Below are 23,782 nucleotides of genomic sequence, written 5' to 3'. Positions count from 1 at the left end.
TTCTGCAGAAACTTGATGTGTAAATATGTGCGATCTTCTTGGAGATACTCTCCACTTAGAGCTGGCAGTTGGTAGTGTCGATGATAGCCATGATGTGGAGGTGCCAGTGTTGGACTGAGGTGGTCAAAGCTACGTGGACACTAGCTACCTGACAAAAAAAAAAGCAGCACTCTGAAAGCTTGTAGTTCCAAATAAACCTCTTGGACTATCATCTGTTATGTGATTTTTTAACTCTGTCCACCCCCTTCCAACACCAGCACCTCCACATCATCTGAAATCTGACAGCAAATTAAAGACCAGAAGTAATCATGAAACTGCTGGATTATCATTTCAAAAAGTATAAAATGGTTGACATCAGTTGGCTTTATCCAATCTATCCTAAACATGTCTCTTGACCTATTTAGTGGCCAACCCTTAATTGCCCTCTGAACAGTTCATTTTTTGAAGTACTTTGATACTATAGCAGCTTGCTCAGTATTTCAAAGTAACAGTCCGTCACTAATGTCTCAACAGCAACTACCAATTAACATAAACATTGGCCATCCTCACGAAAGAAACATTCAAAAATTGAATTAACAAATTTAATTTCCATCTCTAAGCTTTTCCTTCAAATTTTAGAACTGTATGTAAAGTTATCAACTCCACCCTGGAGGACAATCCATAATAAAACCTTGTGACTTAATAAAAATGAATACAATACATGCAAACATTGTAAATCATTTCACATGATCCTTTGTCAGCATGAACCGATCATATTATGCAGACATTTACACTAATGAAAGCATAAGTAAATTACTGTAGCTTAATTTCCAGCAGCTGAAATCAACAAATATTGAATTAAGTTATGTTGAGTCGACAGTACAGAGGTAGACCTCTCTCCCAATGGTCTATGCTGATGGTTAGCTCCATCAGAAGCTGCTCCCTTCAACCAGACACACTGTAAAAACAGGAGAAGGATGTGGGGCAATTTTCCCCTGTTCTCATCCTTCAGGTGACTGCACTAAGATGTATTTTTTGACATGTAGTGTTTTAAACCCCTCAAGTGCTGTGACTTTTAAAAATAGATACAGCAGTTGGCTTTCTTCTAAGTTTAATTCGGAAGAAAGGCTAAACGTTTATCTGTACAATAGCATGAATTTAATTGCAACCAACATTCATCTTTTTGTTTTTACAGCCTCCATTAGGTCACTCTTCAGCTTTATCTTTATCCTGACTCTTATATCTTTCCCAATATGTTGCGACCTGTCAGTTCTAGTGTTATCTTGTAACTATTCATTTGCACCTTTGCCAAGGTCTCCATATCCTTGCATTGAGATGGAATCATAAATTGATACATTATATAAAAGGATGCCATTTGGACTGTACCAGCTTTTAAGAGCCGTTTATAATTTAGACTTATGCTCCTGCTCTTTTCCATTGCCCTGTAATTTCATTTCAAATATTTATCCAATCCTCTTCTGAAAGATACTTTTCAGTCTCTGCGCTCCTGAAGTCTGCTGTAATTATACTTGGTTTTAGTTGCAAACTTTGATATCATGCCCTGCATTTCCAAGTCCAAGTTAAAAAGAGCACTGGTCTTATCCACACACAACATCATTGGAAATTTTCTTTCAAAATTTCAACAATAGCTTATGAAAAGAGTGGAATGCAAAGACTAGGAGTTCATCAACTGAACACCAAGACTTCTCACAACATTCAGAGTTTAGTCTAATCAAAGTTTTGTAGTAGTTTACTATGACATAGCAACTTTTCAATTCTAACATCTAGAAATAGATCTTTTTTAAGAAACATTTACCAATATTATTGTTTTTAGGATTAAAACAAAATTGACAAGCAATTTATGACCATAAATACTGTTCAAATATAAACTAAGTAATTATCTGTTAAGGTAGCTAATTAAACAAAAGCAAGAACAGCAATCCCTTAATTTCTATCATGGTCCTAGTGTGAGAGGGGGTTAAAACTATAGAGTGGAGTTAGATGTGCTTTCATAAAATTAACAGCGATCCAAGATCCTGTACAAACTGCCTATTCGCTGCATTAACACACAATGAGGTACAAATTTGGCATACAATTTTCTAAGGAATACATGGTAGTTCAAGAGTGGGTTCTTGAACTACCATGTAGTCCCACCTGCCCCAGAGGCGTGTCATAACATGTCTGAACAGGTTGGTTAGACAATAAACACATTGCCATTCAGTGTAAACCAGAACAGGGTGGAGGCTTAACAAGCTTTTGAAACATTTTCCAAGATTGAGGTAAAGAACAACTTTAGAAGATTGCCTCACTAAAATTAGTTGAATAAGTTGAAAATTATTTCAAACTGAAAAACCACAAACTTTCAGTGCTGATCAACATGAAGAGGCTATGTTTTCTGAAATTAAAATAAAAGTTCAAAAGTTAAACTTGCTTGTTCTATGTTACACTTTGGACTGTGCCACATGCACACTCCAAACTGCCCCTTGTTAGTGTTGGAATAACTTTTTTGGGTTAAGCATCGGCAATGAATCACATTACTATGATTTAAGTGAACAAAGTAGCTATACTACATTGAGATTTGGGTTGTCCTTAAAGCCTTTCAAGTATAACAAAACCCAACAGAAAATTATGTTGTATTATGAACCCAAATTGACTCCTGGTCACAAGTTTATTTACACAAGTCATTTTACTTGGAATGATTGCCTAGCCAAACAAATTAAATCTGTAAGTATTTCTTATACGTTGAAACAGATTATGTGGCATGGTGGCTCAGTGGTTAGCACTGCTACCTGACAGAGCCAAGGACCCACGTTCAATTCCAGTTTGCACATTCTTCCAGTGTCTGCATGAGATTACTCTGGGTGTCCCAAGTTTATTCTTATAGTCCAAAGATGTGCAGGTTACAAGGATGTCCTGGGATGTGCAGACTAATTGGATTTGCAATGGGAAATGCAGGATAAGGTAGGGGTTTGGGTCAGGGTGGGATGCTCTTCAGACAGTCGGCATGGACTCAACAGACCACACTGTAGAGATTCTCTGATTATGCCAAAATTTAATTTCATAAAAATATAATCTATTACTAAACACAATGTACTGATTGAAGGGGAGAACTTTTCTAGGCTGCAAAGGATCCCACAAAACATGTCCAAAAGCAATGGTAATTAAATTAATCCATAAAAGAGTGCAAAAAAAATGAGGAACTCTTATGATTCTTTCCCCAAAAAGCTAGAGATCTTCTTTGAAATGAAATCCTACAACTGCAAAAGCATACACGATCTTTTTATTAAACAAAAACCTGACCAGCTTAATAAAAGCTGATTTAATAAGCACATAACTGTGCCAAAATTATTCAACTGTGATACAAAGCAATTCTCAGTCTTTACATTTTTATAAAGAGATACCAAAGTGGTGCAGCAGTAACGCCCTTACATCTGGGTTCAGGTTCCATCTGGTCCAAAGTTGTGTCATAATATCTCTGAACAGGTCCATTTGGCCTATACCAGTGTTTCGAGCCCTCTTATGATATAGTGGTAGAGTCCCTACCCCTGCATCAGGAGGCCTGGGTTGAAGTCCCTTCTGTTCCAGAGGCATGTAAGAACATCTCTGAACAGATAGATTACAAAAGTTTAGCAATTCAGCAGTGGTAATGCCATTGAAAGCCAAGAGAAAACATTTAGTTTTGCCTCTAGTTTAGCATAGCCATTACGTGACTACGTGACAATTAGAGGCAAGTAATAGCAACACCACTGATCAAAGCCTGGATGCTGTCTAGGTGTTACTGTGCATGGAGCTGAGCTGCTGAATCACAAATAGCATTGAAACTTATGTAATCATAAGCAAGTCTCCCAGTTGTTGTTATGATGGAAAGAGAGTCACTGATGAAGCATACAGAGGTTAGGCCAAGGCCAATACCCTGTCAAACCCCTGCAGTGATGTCTGGGATGGAAATGAGTAATCTTCAACAAACATATCCATCGTCCGATGTACTGGCTGTGAATCCAAACAGTAGGGAGAGTCAATTTCTATCTCACAACAATTCCCAGATGCCAGACTCAATTGAACACTGCTACAAGAGCAAAGGCAGTCACTATCATTTCACCTCTGCTGTTCAGTGCCTTGGCTTCTTTTTCAACGAAAGGTTGTCACAAGGTCAGGAACCAAATGGTCCAAGTAGAACCCACATGGGCTAACTTGCCCAGTGTTCAGGGATGTGTAGGCTAGGTGCGTTGGTTAGGGGAAATATAGAGTGGTAGGGGAATGGGTCTGGGTGGGATATTCTTTGGAGGGTCAGTATGGACTTGTTGGGCCAAATGACCTGTTTCTTAGTTTAGCCTGAATCCAAAATAAGTAATGAATAGGTTATTGCTCAGCAAGTGACAATGGTGCTTTCCATCATTGTGCTGATGAAGAGGACTAGTAAAGGTGATAACTAGCCAGGTTGGATTTGTCTTGCTTTCTGTGTACAGGACAAACCTGGCTAATATCTATATTGTCAGGAAGATGTCAGTGTTGTAGCTGTACTGCAAACATTTGATTATGGGTGCAGCTCATTCTGGGACACAAGTCTTCAATGCTATTGCTAGAATGTTGTCAGAACTCAATCTTTAGAATGTCCAGTGCATTTCAAGAGAAGATTGTGATATAGTGTTAATGTCGCTGGTCTAATAATCCAAAAACCCAGATACAGTGACTAAATCACTGGTTTAGTGATTACAGTGATTAAATCCCACTGTGGCAGCTAGTTGAATTAAAATTCAAACAAATCTGAAATATAAAACTAGTCTAAGTAAGGTCAACCACTAAACTATAATTGACTGTGATAACATACATTTGATTCACAAATCTACTAAATTTAAAGAAGAAAATTATCATAATTAGTTGGTTTGGCATGCATATGACTCCACACAGGTTTTTAACTACCCTCTGAAATTGTTGACCAAGCCATTCAGTTTAAAGGCAATCATGAATGGCTAACAAATGCTGTCTTTTGTTATCATTGTAATGAAACAATAAAAAACAAAATTTCTAGATGTCACTCTGACAAATCAAATTGGTTGAAGACTGACGTGTAATTCTGGGGAGCTCAGGAAGAAGAGAGATGCAGTTGGATCAGTGTTCTTATTTTAGAACTAATGTGCTAGACTCCGTCATCAATAAGGATGGGGTTACTTGTGAAGACTTCTGTTATCTGTTGAAATATCCACTATCATTTATAACCAGATGTGACAGAACTGGAGAGCTGAAATCTGATGTACTGATTGTGGGATCGCTCAGTTCTGTTCAGTGCAAGTGACTTCCACTGTTTGGTATGTAAGGAGTGCAATGTGGCAGCTTCACCACACTGACACCTTATTTTTATGTACTTCTACTGCTGCGACATATGGATGTTTCTGTGAATCGCAGACTGGCCTTTCTCATTTTTGTTGTTTCCTTTACAACCTGCCATAGGTGCATTCCAAAAGTTATCTCCTTTTGACAGGTCTCCTAATTTTGGCATAAAAGCTACTGCACAACAGGAAATCATTAGGGCAACAGGGTTAAAAATTCTCCATTTTCATTTCCAGTGCTTAGGTCAATACAGAGTAGTCTGCACTACTTCAGAAGGTATAGCGGTTTGATACAACTGTGTGGCTATCAGGACCATATGAGAAGAGTTAGTTCATCAGTCAGTCAGTCAGTCAGTCAATCACATTTTGGTGGATTTGGAGTCAAAAGCAAGCCAGACCAAACAAGACAGCAGATTTCCCTCACTAAAAAAGTTAGAAAGCCAGATTTATTTTTCAAACGAATAAACAATGGTCATTCAACTAGGTTTCAATTCCAGATATCACTGGATTTAAATTTCAATATCTGTTGTGGTGGGATTCAAGCTTGTACTCTTGCATTACTAGTCCAGTGACATTATCACTGCACCACTGCCACTCCTTTTTGTGAGCAGCTACTCCAGTATTTTTATAACATTGAACCGAAGAAACATTTTTACTACCACAGCTGGATTTTAAATCAGTGTTAAAATTCAAAAATAAAGTCAATTACAATTTCTAGCAAGATACTCAATTTGAAAGAAGATTGTGCAGCACAGACATAAATGAGTCAAGAATTAAATACTTCCATGCATCATTTTCGATGAACAGTCACAGACTCAAATAGTTAATACAGCAGACATCCACAAGTAACATCATTTTTATCTACGGAGATAATAGAGGATACAATGTTGTAATAAAACATTATACTTACCCACCAAGAAAGCACAGGATATAGAACGCAAAGTAAAATATAGCAAAAGGTCCAAAAGTGACTACAAAAAGAATGACGCCAAGGCCTCCCCATCCCCATATGGAAACACCAGCCTGAAACAATAACAAAAAAAGCATGTGTGAGGAAAGAGAACATAAAGGCATGTCCAACAATATTTGATAAAAACTGGAGTAATTTACAGCATAGCTGAAAATGTGTTGCTGAAAAAGCGCAGCAGGTCAGGCAGCATCCAAGGAACAGGAGAATCGATGTTTCGGGCATAAGCCCTTCTTCAGCATATATAACTTAACAGTAAATTACAATCCAACCGTGGCAAGTAAAACCAAGCACTCAAATGTTTAAATCAGGCACAAATGTAGACACTAAAAATAGAGAAAAATATTTTCTTAATAATTTGCACCACCTCTGGTTACATGCTCTGGGCCATTATGCAAGGCATGTAAAAGACATGTTGACAGTATGGGCTCTTGGGTTGGTGGGGTGGGGTGGGGGAATTCAATAAATTCCTTGATATTATCATGCAATATGTCAAAGCACTGTATAATTCAATTCAAGTTCAAAGATTTAGGTACACTGTAAATTAATTTCCACAAGTAGCTTACACGACCCATAAACTTTTTTCTGCCTCAAATAGCACAGAAGATTTGCAGTTACTCTTAAATCAAGACACTGTGCTGGTTTATATGAATTGCCCACCGTACATCACTCCCATAAGCAGAATTATACCCAACTGTCTAATTAAAACCAAACTGTGTTGGACTCATTCTTTGGTATTAGAAAGCACACAAAAAGAGTCAGATCCTATCAGCACCATTACATATAAAAGACCTCAGACTGAAAAAAAAGTTGAAAAAGGATTTTGAAAATTCTTTTCCAAGATTTATTTTGACAATAAGCTGCACAAACATTGACTTGGATTCTGCAATTAGCAGCGAGGTTGCTCACCACAGCCCTTGAGAAACGTCACCTATAAAAATCCAGCGGTGTGGATTTCACATTTTCTGTGATTAATTCAATTCTAATTTCATCTGGACAGATCTCAGCAAGCACCATAAATAGCCAACACTGAAAAGTCTTCAGACAAAAACCACCAAGTAAAAAGATTGGGATATACACATGATCAAGGCAGAATTTAAATTATCAGAACTTAAATCTTTATATTTGCCATGATACAGTGATGAAGAAATCCCACCTTTTATAAATATAAAATGAGTTGATCTTATGAAGTTCGGTTGCTAAGCAGGAGGGGAAAGCTCTTCGAGTCTGCTCTGCCATTCAATAAAATTATGAATGAATTGATTACTCGACAATCCCACTTACCCTTCTCATCTTCCACCTCATTACTTATCAAGAAACTGCCTTTGATTCCACCACCAGTGGAACAGAGTTCCAAACGCTAAGAAAACAAAATTCTCATTATGGTACCTCTTACACCATGAGCTCCTTCTTTGTGCATTAATATTTTACGTGGTACCTTGATAAATGCTTTGTGGAAATCCAATTACAGTACATCTACAGAGTCCCCTTAATTATCATCAAATGACAATTCCTCAAAAAACTCCAATACTTTTGATAAACGTACTGTTCCTTAAAAGCCTCCTTCAAGATCAACTTTAACATCATCCCTATGACAGGCATGCGTCAAGCTCACTAGCCTATAGCTTCCTGTTTTGTGCCTCCCTCTTTTATTCAAGAAAGGATTGATGTTTGCTACTTTCCAATCTGCTGGAATGTTTCTAAAATTTGCTGGATTCTGGAAAATCACCACCAATGCTCTCATAAGCCACCACTTTTAAAACCCTAGGATGAAATCCATTTGAAACGAGGGACTTGTCAGCCTGCAGATCCATCAGTCGCTCAGTACTTCTTTGCTGATGATTGAAATTACACTAAATTCCTTAATCTAGGGGAACAGACCATAGAGTCGAGCCCTGTGTCACAGAGTTGCTCAAGAAGAACCTTTTCAAAATCCAAAGTATCGTTCTTCAGACCTTCTTTGCAAAGGCACATTCCAGAAGACGAGTGACAGTTCCTTCTCCCAAACCTCACCATTGCTTCATTGGCAGCATGCAGTGTCCTGGGATCGGGTATACACAGCCCTTCTCAGGATCAGCCAAGCAATATCATGGTGCTAATTGGGACGTTCTGGCAATGAGGCATACTGCCAAAATTACTTTGACAGTCTGCTCAGGGAACCACCCAACATGATCAACTCTCTCTTTCTCCCGGAAGGTTAGAGGATGCTATGTGCTGACCATTGCCTGATGGACTTGTAGTCAAGTGTATTTCTTTACAAATTTTTCCACAAGAGACAGATGATACAGAATGATCAAACTATTTGCGTTCCAGAGCAACAAGGCCAGGCCAATCCTTTGTAACACCAGGGCTAGACAGAACATCAGTATACAGTGACACTTAGCTTTTGAATACCAAGGGTCTCTACACAGCCTGTTTCAGCTGATGGTCAAAGACAGCCATCAGAATGAGGGTGGTGTTACATACCAATACTGATGAGGTAGACGTCCATTTCCCTGTCCTGCATGTAGGCGATCGTATCCCTGAAGAGCGCAAAGCTTTCAGGGATCTTCCTGCCCAGTGCAGCACAGGAGTGGTTGGGGTAAATCACTAATCCCAGAGAAGACCTGACCTAATTGGCATGACTGTACACAGGATTTTATAATCCACATTCAAAAGTGAAATTGGTCGCTAAGTTCCAAGTTCCTTCCTCTTGTACTTGAGGGTGACGATCTCTTTCCTCATGGATTCACACAAGCTATCTACCAGAAGCATACTGTCGTACACCCCCAGCAGGTCCTGATCTACCAAGTCACACAGAGCTAAATAGAACACGGCTGATAAGCCATCACTTAGGGGAGATTTATTCTTTTCCAAAGGACTCAAGGGCTTTGGTCAGCTCACCTAGAGATAATAGCTGGTCCAGCCTTTCCTGAATGTTGTTGTTTAAGACCACAGTGACAGAAGACAGCAATGATTGAGAGACCATGCTGTCTGTGGGTTTTGCGTCATATAGTCCAGCATAAAAGGATTGGCTGAGCCTCAGGATGTCAGGCTGATATGACATTACTGACCCATCTTCTTCCTTCAGGCTGCTGATCACAGAGCTCTCCAGGTGCACCTTCTGGAAGAATAAATGCAAAATGTCTCATCCTACTGCATGGACCAAACCCTGGATCAAATATTATCTTGGAGGCCTCAGACAAAGTGTGTGGGTTGCTGGCACTTCACCACATGACGTCCTCCTTGACATCAATTCCCATCACTTGCAGCAGGAATAGGTTCGGAAGTCGTAGATTCATTTGCAGAGCTGGTTTGGTTTTCGGCAAATGTTTTGTCGCCTCACTAGGTGACATCAGTGCACCTTCAATATGGTATTGGCAGTCTGACCCACCTGTTATTTGTGTGAATCTGTTTTTTGGTACTTCCAGTTCTGTATCTGATTGGTTTGTATATGATGTCCTGTTCAATGTGTTTGTTGATTGAGTTCTGGTTAGAGTACCAGGTTTTCATGAATTCTCTCACGGGTCTCTGTTTTGCCTGTGCTAGGATGGTTACATTGTCCCAGGTGAATTTGTTGTCTGTGTAGTTGGAAATAAAGTCAGAGATGTACAGCAAGGAAAAAGACCCTTCGGTTCAACTCATCCATGTGGACCAGATATCCCAAACCAATCTAGTCCCACTTGCCAGCACCTGGCCCATATCCCTCCAAACACTTCCTATTTATATAACCATCCAGATGCCTTTTAAATGTTGCAATTGTACCAGCCTCCACCACTTCCTCTCGCAGTCCATTCCATACACACACCACCCACTGCATTAAAAAGGTGCCCCTTAGGTCCCTTTTATATCTTTTCCCTCTTACCCTAAACCTATACCCTCTAGTTCTTGACTCTCACACCCTAGAGAAAAGACTTTGTCTACTTATCCTATCCATGCCCCTCATGGGCGGCATGGTGGCTCAGTGGTTAGCACTGAAGCCTCACAGCACCAGGGTCCCAGGTTCGATTTCAGCCTCAGGCAACTGTCCGTGTGGAGTTTGCACATTCTCCCAGTGTCTGCGTGGGTTTCCTCCATGTGCTTTAGTTTCCACCCATAGTCCAAAAATGTGCAGGTCAGGTGAATTGGCTGTGCTAAATTTCCCATAGTGTTAAGTGCATTCGTTAGAGGGTCTGGGTGGGTTACTTTTCGGAGTGTCAGTGTGGACTTGTTGGGCCGAAGGGTCTGTTTCCACACTGTAGGGAATCTAATCTGATCTAATCAAATCATGATTTTATAAACCCCAGAAAGGTCACCCCTCAGCCTCTGACGCTCCAGGGAAAACAACCCCAGCCTATTTAATCTCTCCCTATAGCTCAAATCCTCCAACCCTGGCATCATCCTTATAAATCTTTTCTGAACCCTTTCAAGTTTCACAACATCTTTCTGATAGGAAGGAGACCAGAATTATAAGCAATATTGCAAAAGTGGCCTAACCAATGTTCTGTACAGCTGTAACATGACCACCTAACTCCTGTACTCAATACACTGACCAATAAAGGAAAGCATAACAAACGCCTTCTTCACTATCCTATCTATCTGCAGCTCTACTTTCAAGGATCTATGAACCTGCACTCCAAGGTCTCTTTGTTCAGCAACACTCCCTAGAACTTTACCATTAAGTGTATAAAGTCCTGCTAAGATTTGCCTTCCAAAATACAGCACCTCGCATTTATCTGAATTAAACTCCATCTGCCACTCCTCAGCCCATTGGCCCATCTGATCAAGATCTCGTTGTATTCTGAGGTAACCCTCCTCGCTGTCCACTACACCTCCAATTTTGGTGTCATCTGCAAACTTACTAACTATAGCTCTTAAGCTCACATCCAAATCATTTAAATAAATGACCAAAAGTAGCAAACCCAGCACCGATCCTTGTGGCACACCACTGGTCACAGGCTTCCAACCTAAAAAACAACCCTCCACCACCACCCTGTCTTCTACTTTTAAGCCAGTACTGTATCCCAATGGCTAGTTCTCCCTGTATTCCATGAGACTGAACCTTGCTAACCAGTCTCCCATGAGGAACCTCGTCGAACACCTTACTGAAGTCCATACAGATCATATCTACCGCTCTGCCCTCATCAATCCTCTTTATTACTTCAAAAAAAGTCAGGTTTGTGAGACATGATTTCCCATGCACAAAGCCATGTTGACTATCCCTAATCAATGGAGAGGGTGGGACTGGAAAAATACAGCAGGTCAGGCAGCATCTGAGGAGCAGGAAAATCAACATTTTGGGCAAAAGCCCTTCATCAGGAACTCCTTTTATACCAAATCAGTCCTTGCCTTTCCAAATACATGTACATCCTGTCTCTCATGATTCCCTCCAACAATGTGCCCACCACCAACGTCAGGCTCACTGATCTATAGTTTCCTGGTTTGTCATAACCACCTTTCTTAAATTGTGGCACCACATTAGCCAACCTCCAGTCTTGGGGCACCTCACCTGTGACTATCGATGATACAAATATCTCAGCAAGGAGCCCAGCAATCACTTCCCAAGCTTCACACGAGTTGTAGGGTATACCTGATTGGGTCCTGGAGATTTATCCACCTTTAAGCGTTTCGAGACATACAGCACTTCCTCAAGCACAATCCAACACAAATGTAACATGGACATTTTTCAAGAAGTCACCATCTATTTCCCTATATTGTATATCTTCCATGTTAACACTGATGCAAAATACTTGTTTAGTATCTCCCCCATCTCGTACGGCTCCAAACAAAGGCCACCTTGCTGACCTTTGAGGAGCCCTATTCTCTCCCTAGTTACCCTTTAGTCCTTATTGTATTTGTAAAAACCTTTTGGATTCTCCTTAACGCTATTTGCCAAAGGTATCTCATGCCCACTGATGTCCCTCTCAGGTATACTCCTACTTCCTTTATACTCTTCTAAGGATTCACTCGATCTATCCTGTCTATACCTGACATATGCTTCCTTCTTTTTCTTAACCAAACCCTCAATTTCTTTAGTCATCCAACATTCTCTACACCTACCAACCCTTCCTTTCACCCGAACAGGAATATACTGTCTCTGCAATCTCATTATCTCATTTCTACAGGCTTCCCATTTTCCAGCCGTCCCTTTACCTGCTAACATCTGCCCTCAATCAGCTTTTGAAAGTTCTTGCCTAATACCGTCAAAATCGGCCTTTTTCCAATTTAGAACTTCAACTTTTAGATCTGGTCTATCCTTTTCCATCACTATTTTAAAACGAATAGAATTATGGTTGCTGGCCCCAAAGTGCTCCCCCACTGACACCCCAATCACCTGCCCGGCCTTATTTCCCAAGAGTAGGTCAGGTTTTGCACCTTCTCTAGTAGGTACATCCACATATTGAAATCAGAAAATTTTCTTGTACATGCTTAACAAATTCCTCTCCATCTAAACCCTTAACATTATGGCAGTCCAAGTCTGTGTTTGGAAAGTTAAATCCCCAACTATAACCTCCCTATTAGTCTTACAGATAACGGAGATCTCCTGACAAATTTGTTTCTCAAATTTTTCTATGACCATTAGGGGGTCTATAATTCAATCCCAATAAAGGTGATCAGCCATTTCATATTTTTCAGTCCCATCCAAATAACTTGCATGGATGCATTTCCGGGAATATCCTACCCGAGTTCAGCTGTAATGTTATTCTATGTCAAAAGTGAGTGTGTACTGATCATATCTGGCAGTGGCAAGTTGATTTTCATACAGTCATATGGTCAGTTTTCTTCCTGTTTGTCCTATGAAAAGTGTTTTCACAATTCTTGGAGGGTATCTCGTAAATTAATATTTGTCCTGTTAGATGTGTGTGTCACCCTTTGTGAGGAGCCAGTGTGGAAACACATCATGTAGTGGTTTTAAAGCTACACACGTTAATGTTGGCAATTTTCGAACCTATTTCAAATGGTTTTACATTATCAAGCGTCCAATACGCACTCACCCATGGTATTGTCACTGTGCAAGCTCCTCCATCTCCATGGTGAACTGTTGCACCCTCAGAGTTGAGTCAACTGTCCTGTTCCTCTCTAGGGTTTTTGCCCCGATCCAGTGTCATTGGAGCAAGTACTAAGCCAAGAATATCAGTTCTGAATTGGACAGAGCTGCCATCTTGTTCTCCTCCATGTTGCCCAGAGCAGTGATGTGGCTCCCGAGGAACAGGGATTATGTTTCACTGGACCACTCACGAAGTCCACCATTTCAAAGTTTTGTGATGGGCTCCTAATGTCTTTTTTTTTGGTTGGTGGCCATCCCTCCGGATATCTTCATGGGAGGTATGTCCTTCATGCAGCTGTCTCTTCCAATTTTGCTGAGGGCTTGCCAGGTCTGATGGATTTTCCTTTATCTGTTGTTCTCCGCCATTGTTCACTCCCTGAACTAGTTTGTTTTCTCCTCTTCAATTGCCTGTGACTTTTCAGTGGAGGTTGTGCTGTTGCACTGGCTTCCTTTCTCTCCTCGCCAACCTTTCCCGCCCTCAGAATCACTTTTATTTCACCCTCACCTTGTCTTTCACCTACTTGTCCAGATCCTAAACATGTGCATCATACCAGCACTGTTGCCTTCCAACTGCATGTACCTTTTCAGGAAGGTCAGAACATTTGCTGCCAGAATACTGGGATCATACATGTGGATGGTAACTAGCCAGCACTTTTGCACAGGTAGGATAAACAGCAGTGCTGCTGACAAGGTGAACAGGGGACCCTCACCATCTTTTTCTTCAAATACTTCAGGAGGAGCTTGCATGGTTTCATGCTCCAGAAGGTCACATCAAAATAATCCCCGCTGGGGAAATCCTGAAGTCAGTAGATTTTGGAACCCGCAGAAATTGAGGAGGATCTCCTTCACGAAGAAAGATCCAATTGACCCGCATTCCTTCTTGAACTCTCTACACAGCCACCCCAACTGTGTTGCAGACACAAAAACAGAAGTTGCTGGAAAAGCTCAGCAGCAGGGCTGGCAGCATCTGTGAAAATAAATCAGAGTTAATAGTTCGAGTCCAGTGACTGTTCCTCTGAACGGTTCCAGACACCCTGGCCTAGGGTGCAGGTGCTTGTAGCAGTCATAGCTCTGGTTAGCTATAAACCGAACTGTCATTAGGCCAAAGCCAACATGAAAATTCACTAATAGCAGTTGAGTCCATTGCCCAAATCACGATCCATTGATGATCTCAAAATCTCCTGATGATGCGCAACTCTGAGCTTACAGTTTATCTTAGCGATTCTGCACAAGCGTGATTTAAAATGGCACATGGCATGAATGCACTGTTGTCAACAAATACAACCTTTTTAAATATATGTAATAACACTTGCTGATTTTCTTATTCTCTGACGTCCACCTACTGATTAACCTTGAATCATGCTGTTTTTTTACCTTCTGTCCAATCATCAACTACTTGTTGTAGTAAAACTGAATCTATGTTTAAATAATAGTCGACATGCTGAAAAATATTTTAAAGTCTAACATGTTAAATGATTCCTGCTGAAGTTATTTAACAACAGGCTACACTATGCTAGTTTCTTATTCAGCTTTTCTCCAAGCACACCTAGAACATATAATTTTAACAGGTTTTCTGTAATGTATATAATGTATTCAAAATAAACGATATGTTGAAATGTATGAGAACAAATTATTTTCAAATAAATCTGATAACATAAAAGGTTCACAGTAAGAAGATCATAACGTAGTGGTAACATCACTGGACTAACAATCCAGAGGCCAAGGTTAAAGCTCTGAAAACAGGTTATAATTGTATCATGATGGAATTTAATTTCAATGAGTAAGTTAATAGGCTTAAAGTCAGTGGCAGCGATGTCCCGAAAAACACTGTCATAAAAGCCCATTGTCCCTCCTGGCCTAAAGCTGCATACATGCAATTCCGGACCCTCGATAGTATGTTTGATTAGTGAATATCTTCTGCATTTGTGAATGGGAAGAAATGCTAGCTTTATCAGTAACTCCTACATTCCATAAAACAAAAAAGTGATTTCCCGCAAAATAAAAGTTACTGTTTTATCGCCTTCCAAAATGTGACAAAAAATATTTAAACCTGAATCTTGAAGGCTGGATCAGTTTTAAGCAGTTTTATTTACTGACTAGCACTTAGTTTTATTCCATTAAAATTCCCAGCATTCACTTCAGTTGCTGATATTTATCAGGAGATTAATAGCTGGCTACTCAGCTGCTCAAGACTGAAATAGCTTTTAGATGACAAGGCAGTTGGCACACAGAGCTAAAGAAATAGTTGAGGAGAAAACCAATTATGCTACAGTAGCACTTTTTGATCACAATCCAAAGTGTAAAAGCACAGACTGTTAGGTAGCTAAATATTTCTAAGGCTATGAGAAATGCCAGTGCAAAATGGTTATTGCCTCAGTTAATGTGCTCTTTCAGTTAACTTGCTTCCACCCACACTGTCCCATCTCTATTTGTCAATGACATCTCTGTTTTAGTTTATCTCAAGAAACAACACAAAAGGCAACAAGGCATTTAATCCTGCAACCTCATATTCAAGCTTAATCCACTTCCATCAATGGAACTGTACAGCAACAGTAGCTTTGATAACTTGTGGTCAATATAACTGCATACTTTTTTCACATATGCTGTGAAGGTGCTCAATTCCATTTTAAAGAGCCACAGAGTTTTCTGTAGTGCCTTTGCTGATGACACATTCTTTGACCCAATAACCCTGCTGTATTATTGACTCAGCAAATAGCAGTGGAGATTGTTTTGAGAAGGCAAATCTATCATAACTTTGAATATTTCAACCAGATTGCCTATATTTCTTTACTTTCCAGTGGAAAAAAGTACCCAAATTGTTCTTTGTTCATAACTGAAATGAACAATTGGCTAGACAGATGATGACATGTTCAAATTAGCATTAATATAATGGATCAATCCCTGTTCCAGCTCAGGAATATATGGGACAAAAACAAAAAATTATTGAGAGAACAGGTCTAGAGACCAAAAAAAAACTGCAGATGCTAGAATCCAAAATAGAAATATAGGAGGCTGGAGGAACACAGCAAGCCAGACAGCATCAAGTGGTGGAGAAGTCGATGTTTCAGGTGTAACCCTTCTTCAAGGCTGGGAGTGGGTGTAAGGGAAGCTGCAGATAAAGGGGGGCAAGGTGGTGGTGGGGATAGGTGAAGACAGGTAGAGGGTACAACCTGGTTGGTCAATGGGAGGAACAAATTCGGTTGGTGGCAGGGAGGAGTGGAAGGGAGCAGCTGGGAATGGAGGTTAATTGAAACTGGAGAACTCAATGTTCAGTCATCCGGGCTGTAAGCTGCCTAGGCAGAAGTTGAGGTGCTGTTCCTCCAATTTGCAGTTTGTTTTTTTGTGGCAATGGAGGAGACCAAGGATGGTCATGTCAAAAAAAAGACTGGGAAGGGGAATTAAAATGGGTGGTGACCGAATGGTCTGGTCAACCCCTGCAGGCCCAGCTGCGATGCTCGGCAAACCATTCCCTAAGTTTATGTTTGGTCTCCCCGATGTACAGAAGACCACATCGTGAGCACCTGATGCAGTAAACTGGGTTGGAAGAGAGGCAGGTGAACCTTTGTCTCACCTGGAAGGACTGTTTGGGGCCCTGGATAGAGGTGAGGGGGGTGGTTTACCAGCAGGTTTTGCATCTTTTCCAATTGGAGGGGAAGTTATCTGGGGGTTTGGGTGGGGTTGTTTGGTAGGGAGAGTGGCACAAACCAAGGAGTGTCGAAGAGATCGGTCCTTGCAGAAGGCAGAGAGGGGTGGGGAGATATTCTTGGTAGTGGGGTCTAATTGGAGTTGGCAGAAATGTTTAAAGGATAATACGGTGGATGCGGTGACTGGCGGGGGAGGAGGTGAGGACAAGGGAGATTATGTCTTTCCTGTGTATGAAGGCGGCGGGTTTACAGCAGTGGAACAGGGAACGTAGGTGGTGCAGTGGAGGGCTGTCTGGATGATAGAGGGAGGAAAAGTACATTGTTCAAAATAGGTGGACATCTGGGATGCTTGGGAGTGGAATATCTCCTCATCCGAGCAGATGCGGTGGAGGTGGAGAAATTGAGAGAACGAAATTGAGTTTTTGCAAGATACTGGGTGGGAGAAGGTGTAGTACAGGCAGTTATGGGAGTCTGAATTTGTAGTAAACGTCCATCTGAATACTGTCACCGGAGATTAAAATGGAGAGGTCAAGAAAGGGGAAGGAAGTGTCTGAAATGGACCAAGTGAATTTGAGGGCAGGGTGGAAGTTGTGCGCGAAGTTGATAAACTGTTCCAGTTCAGCCTGGGTGCAGGGCTCTGCATCGATGCAGTCATCGACGTAACAGCGCAAGATATGGCGCACAGTGCCTGTGTGAGTTATGAAGAGGGATTGTTCAACAGAGTTGACAAATAGGCAGGAGTAGCTGGGGCCCATCTGGGCACCGAAGGCCACCACCTGGATTTCAAGGAAATGGCAGAAGTTAAAGGACAAGTTGTTGAGGATGAGGGCTGGTTTGGCAAGGCAGAGAAGCATACTGGAGGAGGAGGACTGGATGGGTCTGTTGGAGAGGAGGAAGTGGAGGGCCTGAAGGCCATCCTTGTCAGGTATGGACATGTATAGTACTGCATGCCCATAATGAAGATAAAGCTAGGGGGGCAGAGGATCTGGAAGTTACTGAAGAGATGGAAGGCGTGGTTGATGTCACGGATGTAGGTGGGAAATGCCTGAACCAAGAGGGAAGAGGATAAAGTAGAGTTAGGACTAGATGAGTTTGGTGGGGTGAAAGAATGCCGAGACAATGGGTGAGCCAGAACTCCCAGTGTTTTTGATCCCTTTTACAGTATAAGGGCATTGCAAGGCATGAACAAATTGAAAAATGAAGGACATTTACACCCATTTACCAACTATCATTGTTTTAAAAGGTAGGTTGTGGTGTAGGCAAATCAGGCTACATAAGTATATCTCCCGCAGTATCTCAAAGCTCCACGTTAAGTTTTGGGAGGGTCCCCTACAGTTCAATTTATCATTATTTTGCAACATACAAGTTGCTGCATTGATGTTTTGCTTCTGTTGATTAAGCATCCATTCCAATTTCAATATTAGTTTCTTACTAGCCACTTCCTTAACTGCAAATGTTCTCAGGTTAAATTATTCAATGTATCCACCATTGAAAACACACAACAGTAATAAAAACACAAAACAACTCATTTTCAATTTTGTTTTACTCAATATAATTGTAAATGTCTTTGTTAATTTTGACATTTTTGCAAGTTTATTTTCACAGTCTTTTTTGTAACAGTATTTGTCATTTTTGCTATTCCTCCTATAGTCCTTATTTGTCTGGATACTACTTCACTTTGCTACAATCTGCATTTGTTTATGCTTTTCCTTTTAGATTTATATTGCTTTTCTAATTCTTCAGTTAACATGAGTTTTTGGGAGGTCAAATGTTTTTGTGCCTTTGGTGAGCATAAACTTGCTCCATATCACATGGAATTACATTTGCCAAACGTATTGTCTTACCTATTAACCGCTTGCCCAATATTATGTGCACAATCTTTAACTTTTCCACTGAAGTCTGCCTTACTTAAATCTAAAACCTTAACATTTCACATTTCTCCCTTTCAAACCATCATTTTAACTTGATGATATTCTAAATGTTAATAAAAATATCTATCCACAATTCGTGTCCATACCAAGCTAATGCTGTATGCTCCATTGTTGGCTCTACACCACTGTCGTAAAAAAACTACCTTGGACACAAACAAATTAATATGCTAGTATACCTATATTATATGGAAGTCAAAGTGCCCATTAAAAATATTGTCTTTGCTTTATGATGCCTAAACCCTACATTTATACTATCTACTTTTTATAGTTAATAGTACCACAATTATTAAAGTACTGTTCTACACAAGTACTACACAGTCTTAGTTTTTCTCAGTTTGATCTAGAAAGTCTCCACTACCAGCTTACTTCACATTACGTCCCTTCTCTTCATTTATGTCATGTCATCCTTAAGCATCCAGAGTTTTCCTCCTACGTTACCAAAGTTCCCTGTATACTTAAACTTGTGTATTCAATACCCCATTCTGACCATTTTGTAGGCATGTCCTAACTTCCAACCTAAAATAAATTACAAGAATTGTGCCCCTTATAATCCAAGCACCTACCTTCTTTGTGCAATTCTAACTTACCCTTCCATTGTAATGTCTGACTCAATGAAAAAAATTCCTTCCTTCTGGTTTATTGCATTAAAACTTAAAGTTTCCTACTTATCTGTAGCACAAGTTATAACTGTACTCTGACTATATCGGATTCTTCATTTTTCCTTACAAGCTCTCGTACCTCCCACTCCTTGTGACTATGCCATTTAATCTTTCCACAAAACTCCTGGTTCAGATGGAGCTACCAAAGAATATTATTAAGGCCATCAGACACAGGAGCAGAATTCAGTAATTCAACTTATTGAATCTGCTCTGCCTTTTAATCATGGCTGATATGTTTCACAACCCATTCACCTGCATATGCTGCATAACCTTTGAGCCCCTTACTAATCAAGAATCTCTGTCTTAAATGCACTGAATGGCCAATCTCTAGTTGAAGAAATTCCTCACCTCTGTTCTATAAGATCATCTCTTCACTCAGAGTCCAAGTTGCTAGTGGAAACATCTCCACATCTACAATAGGCTCTCAGTATTTTGTAAGTTTAAATCAGATACTCCCTTATCCTGCTAAATTCCATTGAGTAGAGATCCAGAGTCCTCAACAGCTCATATGACAAGCCCTTGATCCCTAGGATCATTCTTCTAAGTTTCCTCTGAACCCCCTCCATGCCAGCACATCCTTCCTTAGATACTGGGCCCAAAAGTGCTTACAATGTTCCAAATGCGATCTGACCAGAGTTTTATATAGCATCAGTCGTACATCACTGCTCTCATGTCCCAGCCCTCGAAATGAATAATAACATTGTATTTGCTTTCATAACTGCCAACTGAACCTTAGCAGAATCTTGAAATAATTTTTTTTGAGTTCCACTGCTTGTGTCAGCACCCCATGGAACACAACCCTTGTTCCCACAATACTCTTTCCACTACATTTACTTCTAATCTTATGTTAATCTTAGCCGCATACAAATTGGTGTTCAGATAAGAAATTATATCCTTCAAAGTGCTATTCTTTAATGTGATCAGCAGGGTCCAATTCAAGACCAAAGAATTTGCAGCACTAAAACAGAGCCAATGCAAAGATTAGTAATATAACTGGAAGGGTGAATTGATCTTTCGAAACTTAACATGTTTAATGGAATTTATGGGTTCTATTGTTTGCTGCATAGTTTGCAAATTGCTCAATACGCATGTACAACTTTAAGAATACAAATTGTTACATGGGATAAAAGCTAGGTTGTCAAAAAAGCATGGCCTTCCATAATCTAATGCAGAAGAAAGAGTTACATACTGGATCACAGTAAGTAACATTCAAAAAGGAAGGAGAAAAATGAGGAATGACCAAGTCTTTCATTAATCCAACTTTGCAACATTGTGTGCTTGTTTCAGTGAATTTTTTGGAGGGATCAGTTTAAATTTTTACCATTGACATTCCAGAAACTGCAAAGAAAACCAATGTGTGACTCCAGCTGATGTTATTACTAATTTTATCCCAGACCTGAAACCTGACTTCATCGGTCATATTTTTGTTTTGCTTTTGTTTTAACATGGTATCTCACTGAACCATGACCACACAATGTTGCAAAGTTGGATTAACAATGAAATTAAAGATTAAGCCAAAGAAAAGATGGTAAAATAGAATAGATCAAACTGTTTTATATATGCCTTTAAAGATTTTGAAATACATGGTAGTTACTGTGGAGTGGAAGACACTATCATCCTGCTTCTGAAATGTATTCTTGCAAAGCAGTTCTCAAATCAAATGTTTAAATTTTCATCAAGGTTCAGCCCAATCACATATTACGCAGCTCCCTATTCTTCTGGCAGACCCCAAGGACACACAAAGAAAGTGCAAGTATTGCTAAAGGATCATATACTCAAAAAATTCTTCCTACAGTTTGCTGATCTTCCAAAGAAACAGTTGTCAACAACAGTATTGCAGACTGACACATCAAGGTCCAGGATCAAGCGTTGAAAATGCACGAATGTTTGAGCAGACTGCCATTCTCCCTGTCAACTAAATTGCAATTCAGTATTCGTTTGTAAGATATGGTGATGAGATGTTTCTGCCAAATAAGTTTAGCTGTCAACATTGGGTACTATTGGAAAGGATAAATATTTTCCTTTTCCATAGGTGATAAATGATGTGTTTCAGTGTAAAAGCCCTGGCTACAACACTCATGAAAGCATACTGAAGGGTTGGAACCCATGTAAAATCCCTCATTCACCAAACAAAGCTGTGCATTTAATGATCATGTTGGGACTGTGTTCTGGTCACTGCACTGCAGGAAGGATGTGATTGCATTAGAAGTTGCACAAAAGAGAGATCCACCAGGATGTTGCCTAGGATGGACCATTTCAGTTATGAACAGAGGCTGGATTAGCTTTGGAGCAAAGAATGTTGGTAGTGGTGTATACGATTTTGAGAGACTTTGAGAGGGTGAATGAAAAGCAGCTGTTCCCCCTTAGCTGAAGGATCAATAACAAGGGGTCACAATTTTAAAGAGAATAGCAGGAGCTTTAAGAGATGAGATAACAGAAAACCTTTTTTCAGCCAAGTAATAAGGGTCTGGAATGCATTGCCTAGGAGCGTGGTTGCGGCAGGCAAGCTCATAATCTTTGAAAAAGTACTTGGATGAGCACTTGAAATGTCACAGCATTCAAGGCCATGGCCCTAGTGCAGAAATGTGGGACTAGTTTCGGTAGTCAGTTCTTTTCATGGCACAAGCTTGATTGGCTGAAGGGCCTCTTCTATGTTGTGAGATTCTATAGTGAAATTGTTTAATTAATTTAACCATCATCCATTCTGAACTTCTGAAAATTGCCAGCAAACAAACAGCTTCTACAAAACAACAAGTAGCAAACTCTTTAAGATGATGTTTTGTATGCTTTCCTTTATTGGTCAGAGTATTGAGAACAGAAGTTGGGAGGTCATGTTGCAGCTGTACAGGACATTGGTTAGGCCACTGTTGGAATATTGTGTGCAATTCTGGTCTCCTTCCTATCAGAAGGATGTTGTGAAACCTGAAAAGGTGCAGAAAAGATTTACAAGGATGTTGCCAGGCTTGGAGGATTTGAGCTATAGGGAGAGGCTGAATAGGCTGGGGCTGTTTTCCCTGGAGTGCTAGAGGCTGAGGGGTGACCTTAGAGGTTTATAAAATCATGAGAGGTATGGATAGGATAAATAGACAAAGTCTTTTCCTGGGGTGGGGGAGTCGAGAAGTAGAGGGCATAGATTTAGGGTGAGAGGGGAATGATATAAAAGGGACCTCAAGGGCAACTTTTTCACACAGAGAGTGGTACATATATGGAATGAGCTGCCAGAGGAAGTGGTGAAGGCTGGTACAATTACCGCATTTAAAAGGCATCTGGATGGGTATATGAATAGGAAGGGTTTGGAGGGATATGGGCTGGGTGCTGGCAGGTGGGACTAGATTGGGTTGGGATATCTGGCCGGCTTGGACAAGTTGGACCGAAGGGTCTGTTTCCATGCTGTACATCTCTAGGACTCTCACATCATAGCTGAAAATTAAATGTGTGTATACACTATTAAAGTCACAACATCAAATATTACTAGGTATGAAGGAGATAGTGTAGTGCAGAGAAGTTTGTTTTTATATTTTCTTAGCAACCTTTTCAGAGATGCCATACTTTTGAAGCAGGTCTCCTCTCAGCGATAGGACACCACCAGCACCCAACAAACCCGCAAAAGCATTGTCCTTACAAGGACCTGAACCTGGATCCTCAGATTAAAAGTATGACACCCTATGGACTGAGCTATTTATTCTCACCAAGTTCCACCTTAAATATTTTCAAACACATACACACTCAACATGCTGCAACCTGTTTGATATTTTCAAACAACTGATCCAAGTAAGAGCTCATAATCTCAAGCTCCAGTTATTCAAATCCAGTTTATTCACTGAAGGGTGGCATCCTGCACACAAATATAAATGTGTGGGTAGTCTGCAGCTGAAAAATGTGTTGCTGGAAAAGCACAGCAGGTCAGGCAGCATCCAAGGAGCAGGAGAATCGACGTTTCAGACATAAACCCTTCTTCAGGAAAGCAGGTAAGTGAATCTGTGAATTAGGGCACCATGCCATTAGCTATGTATCCACTGCTATCTACCCTTGTCCAACTGCTTATGCCCGAAATGTCGATTCTCCTGCTCCTTGGATGCTGCCTGACCTGCTGCGCTTTTCCAGCAACGCATTTTTTAGCTCTGATCTCCAGCATCTGCAGTCCTCACTTTCTCCTAAATATAGTCTGCAGCATCCTAATTTTTCAGACATAGTGGGGAATGATCAAATTACGGAAAGGAGTCTCCAACTGGTGCGAGAAGCTTGGTATGATGCATGCCTTCCCCACCA

The 23,782-nt window shown here is 40.4% G+C and overlaps 1 protein-coding gene across 8 annotated transcripts in view; it reads right to left on the bottom strand.

Annotated features, from left to right (window-relative positions):
• The window catches only part of snx13 (sorting nexin 13), a 188,986-nt gene that overhangs the window by 143,331 nt on the left and 21,873 nt on the right, over positions 1-23,782 (bottom strand). For 7 of the 8 annotated variants that reach the window (XM_072575355.1, XM_072575356.1, XM_072575363.1 and 4 more), the window contains one exon: positions 6,217-6,329. In XM_072575355.1, coding sequence (XP_072431456.1) covers positions 6,217-6,329 — 113 coding nt within the window. Of the gene's footprint in view, positions 1-3,408; positions 3,583-6,216; positions 6,330-23,782 lie in introns of those variants that run through there. The other variant, XM_072575358.1, reaches the window with a different exon arrangement.

This window comes from Chiloscyllium punctatum, chromosome 8, assembly GCF_047496795.1.
Source record: "Chiloscyllium punctatum isolate Juve2018m chromosome 8, sChiPun1.3, whole genome shotgun sequence".
In the NCBI taxonomy this organism is placed as follows: Eukaryota; Metazoa; Chordata; class Chondrichthyes; order Orectolobiformes; family Hemiscylliidae; genus Chiloscyllium; species Chiloscyllium punctatum.
Note: the sequence above shows the minus strand (reverse complement) of the source record. Positions and strands in the feature narration are given on the sequence as shown.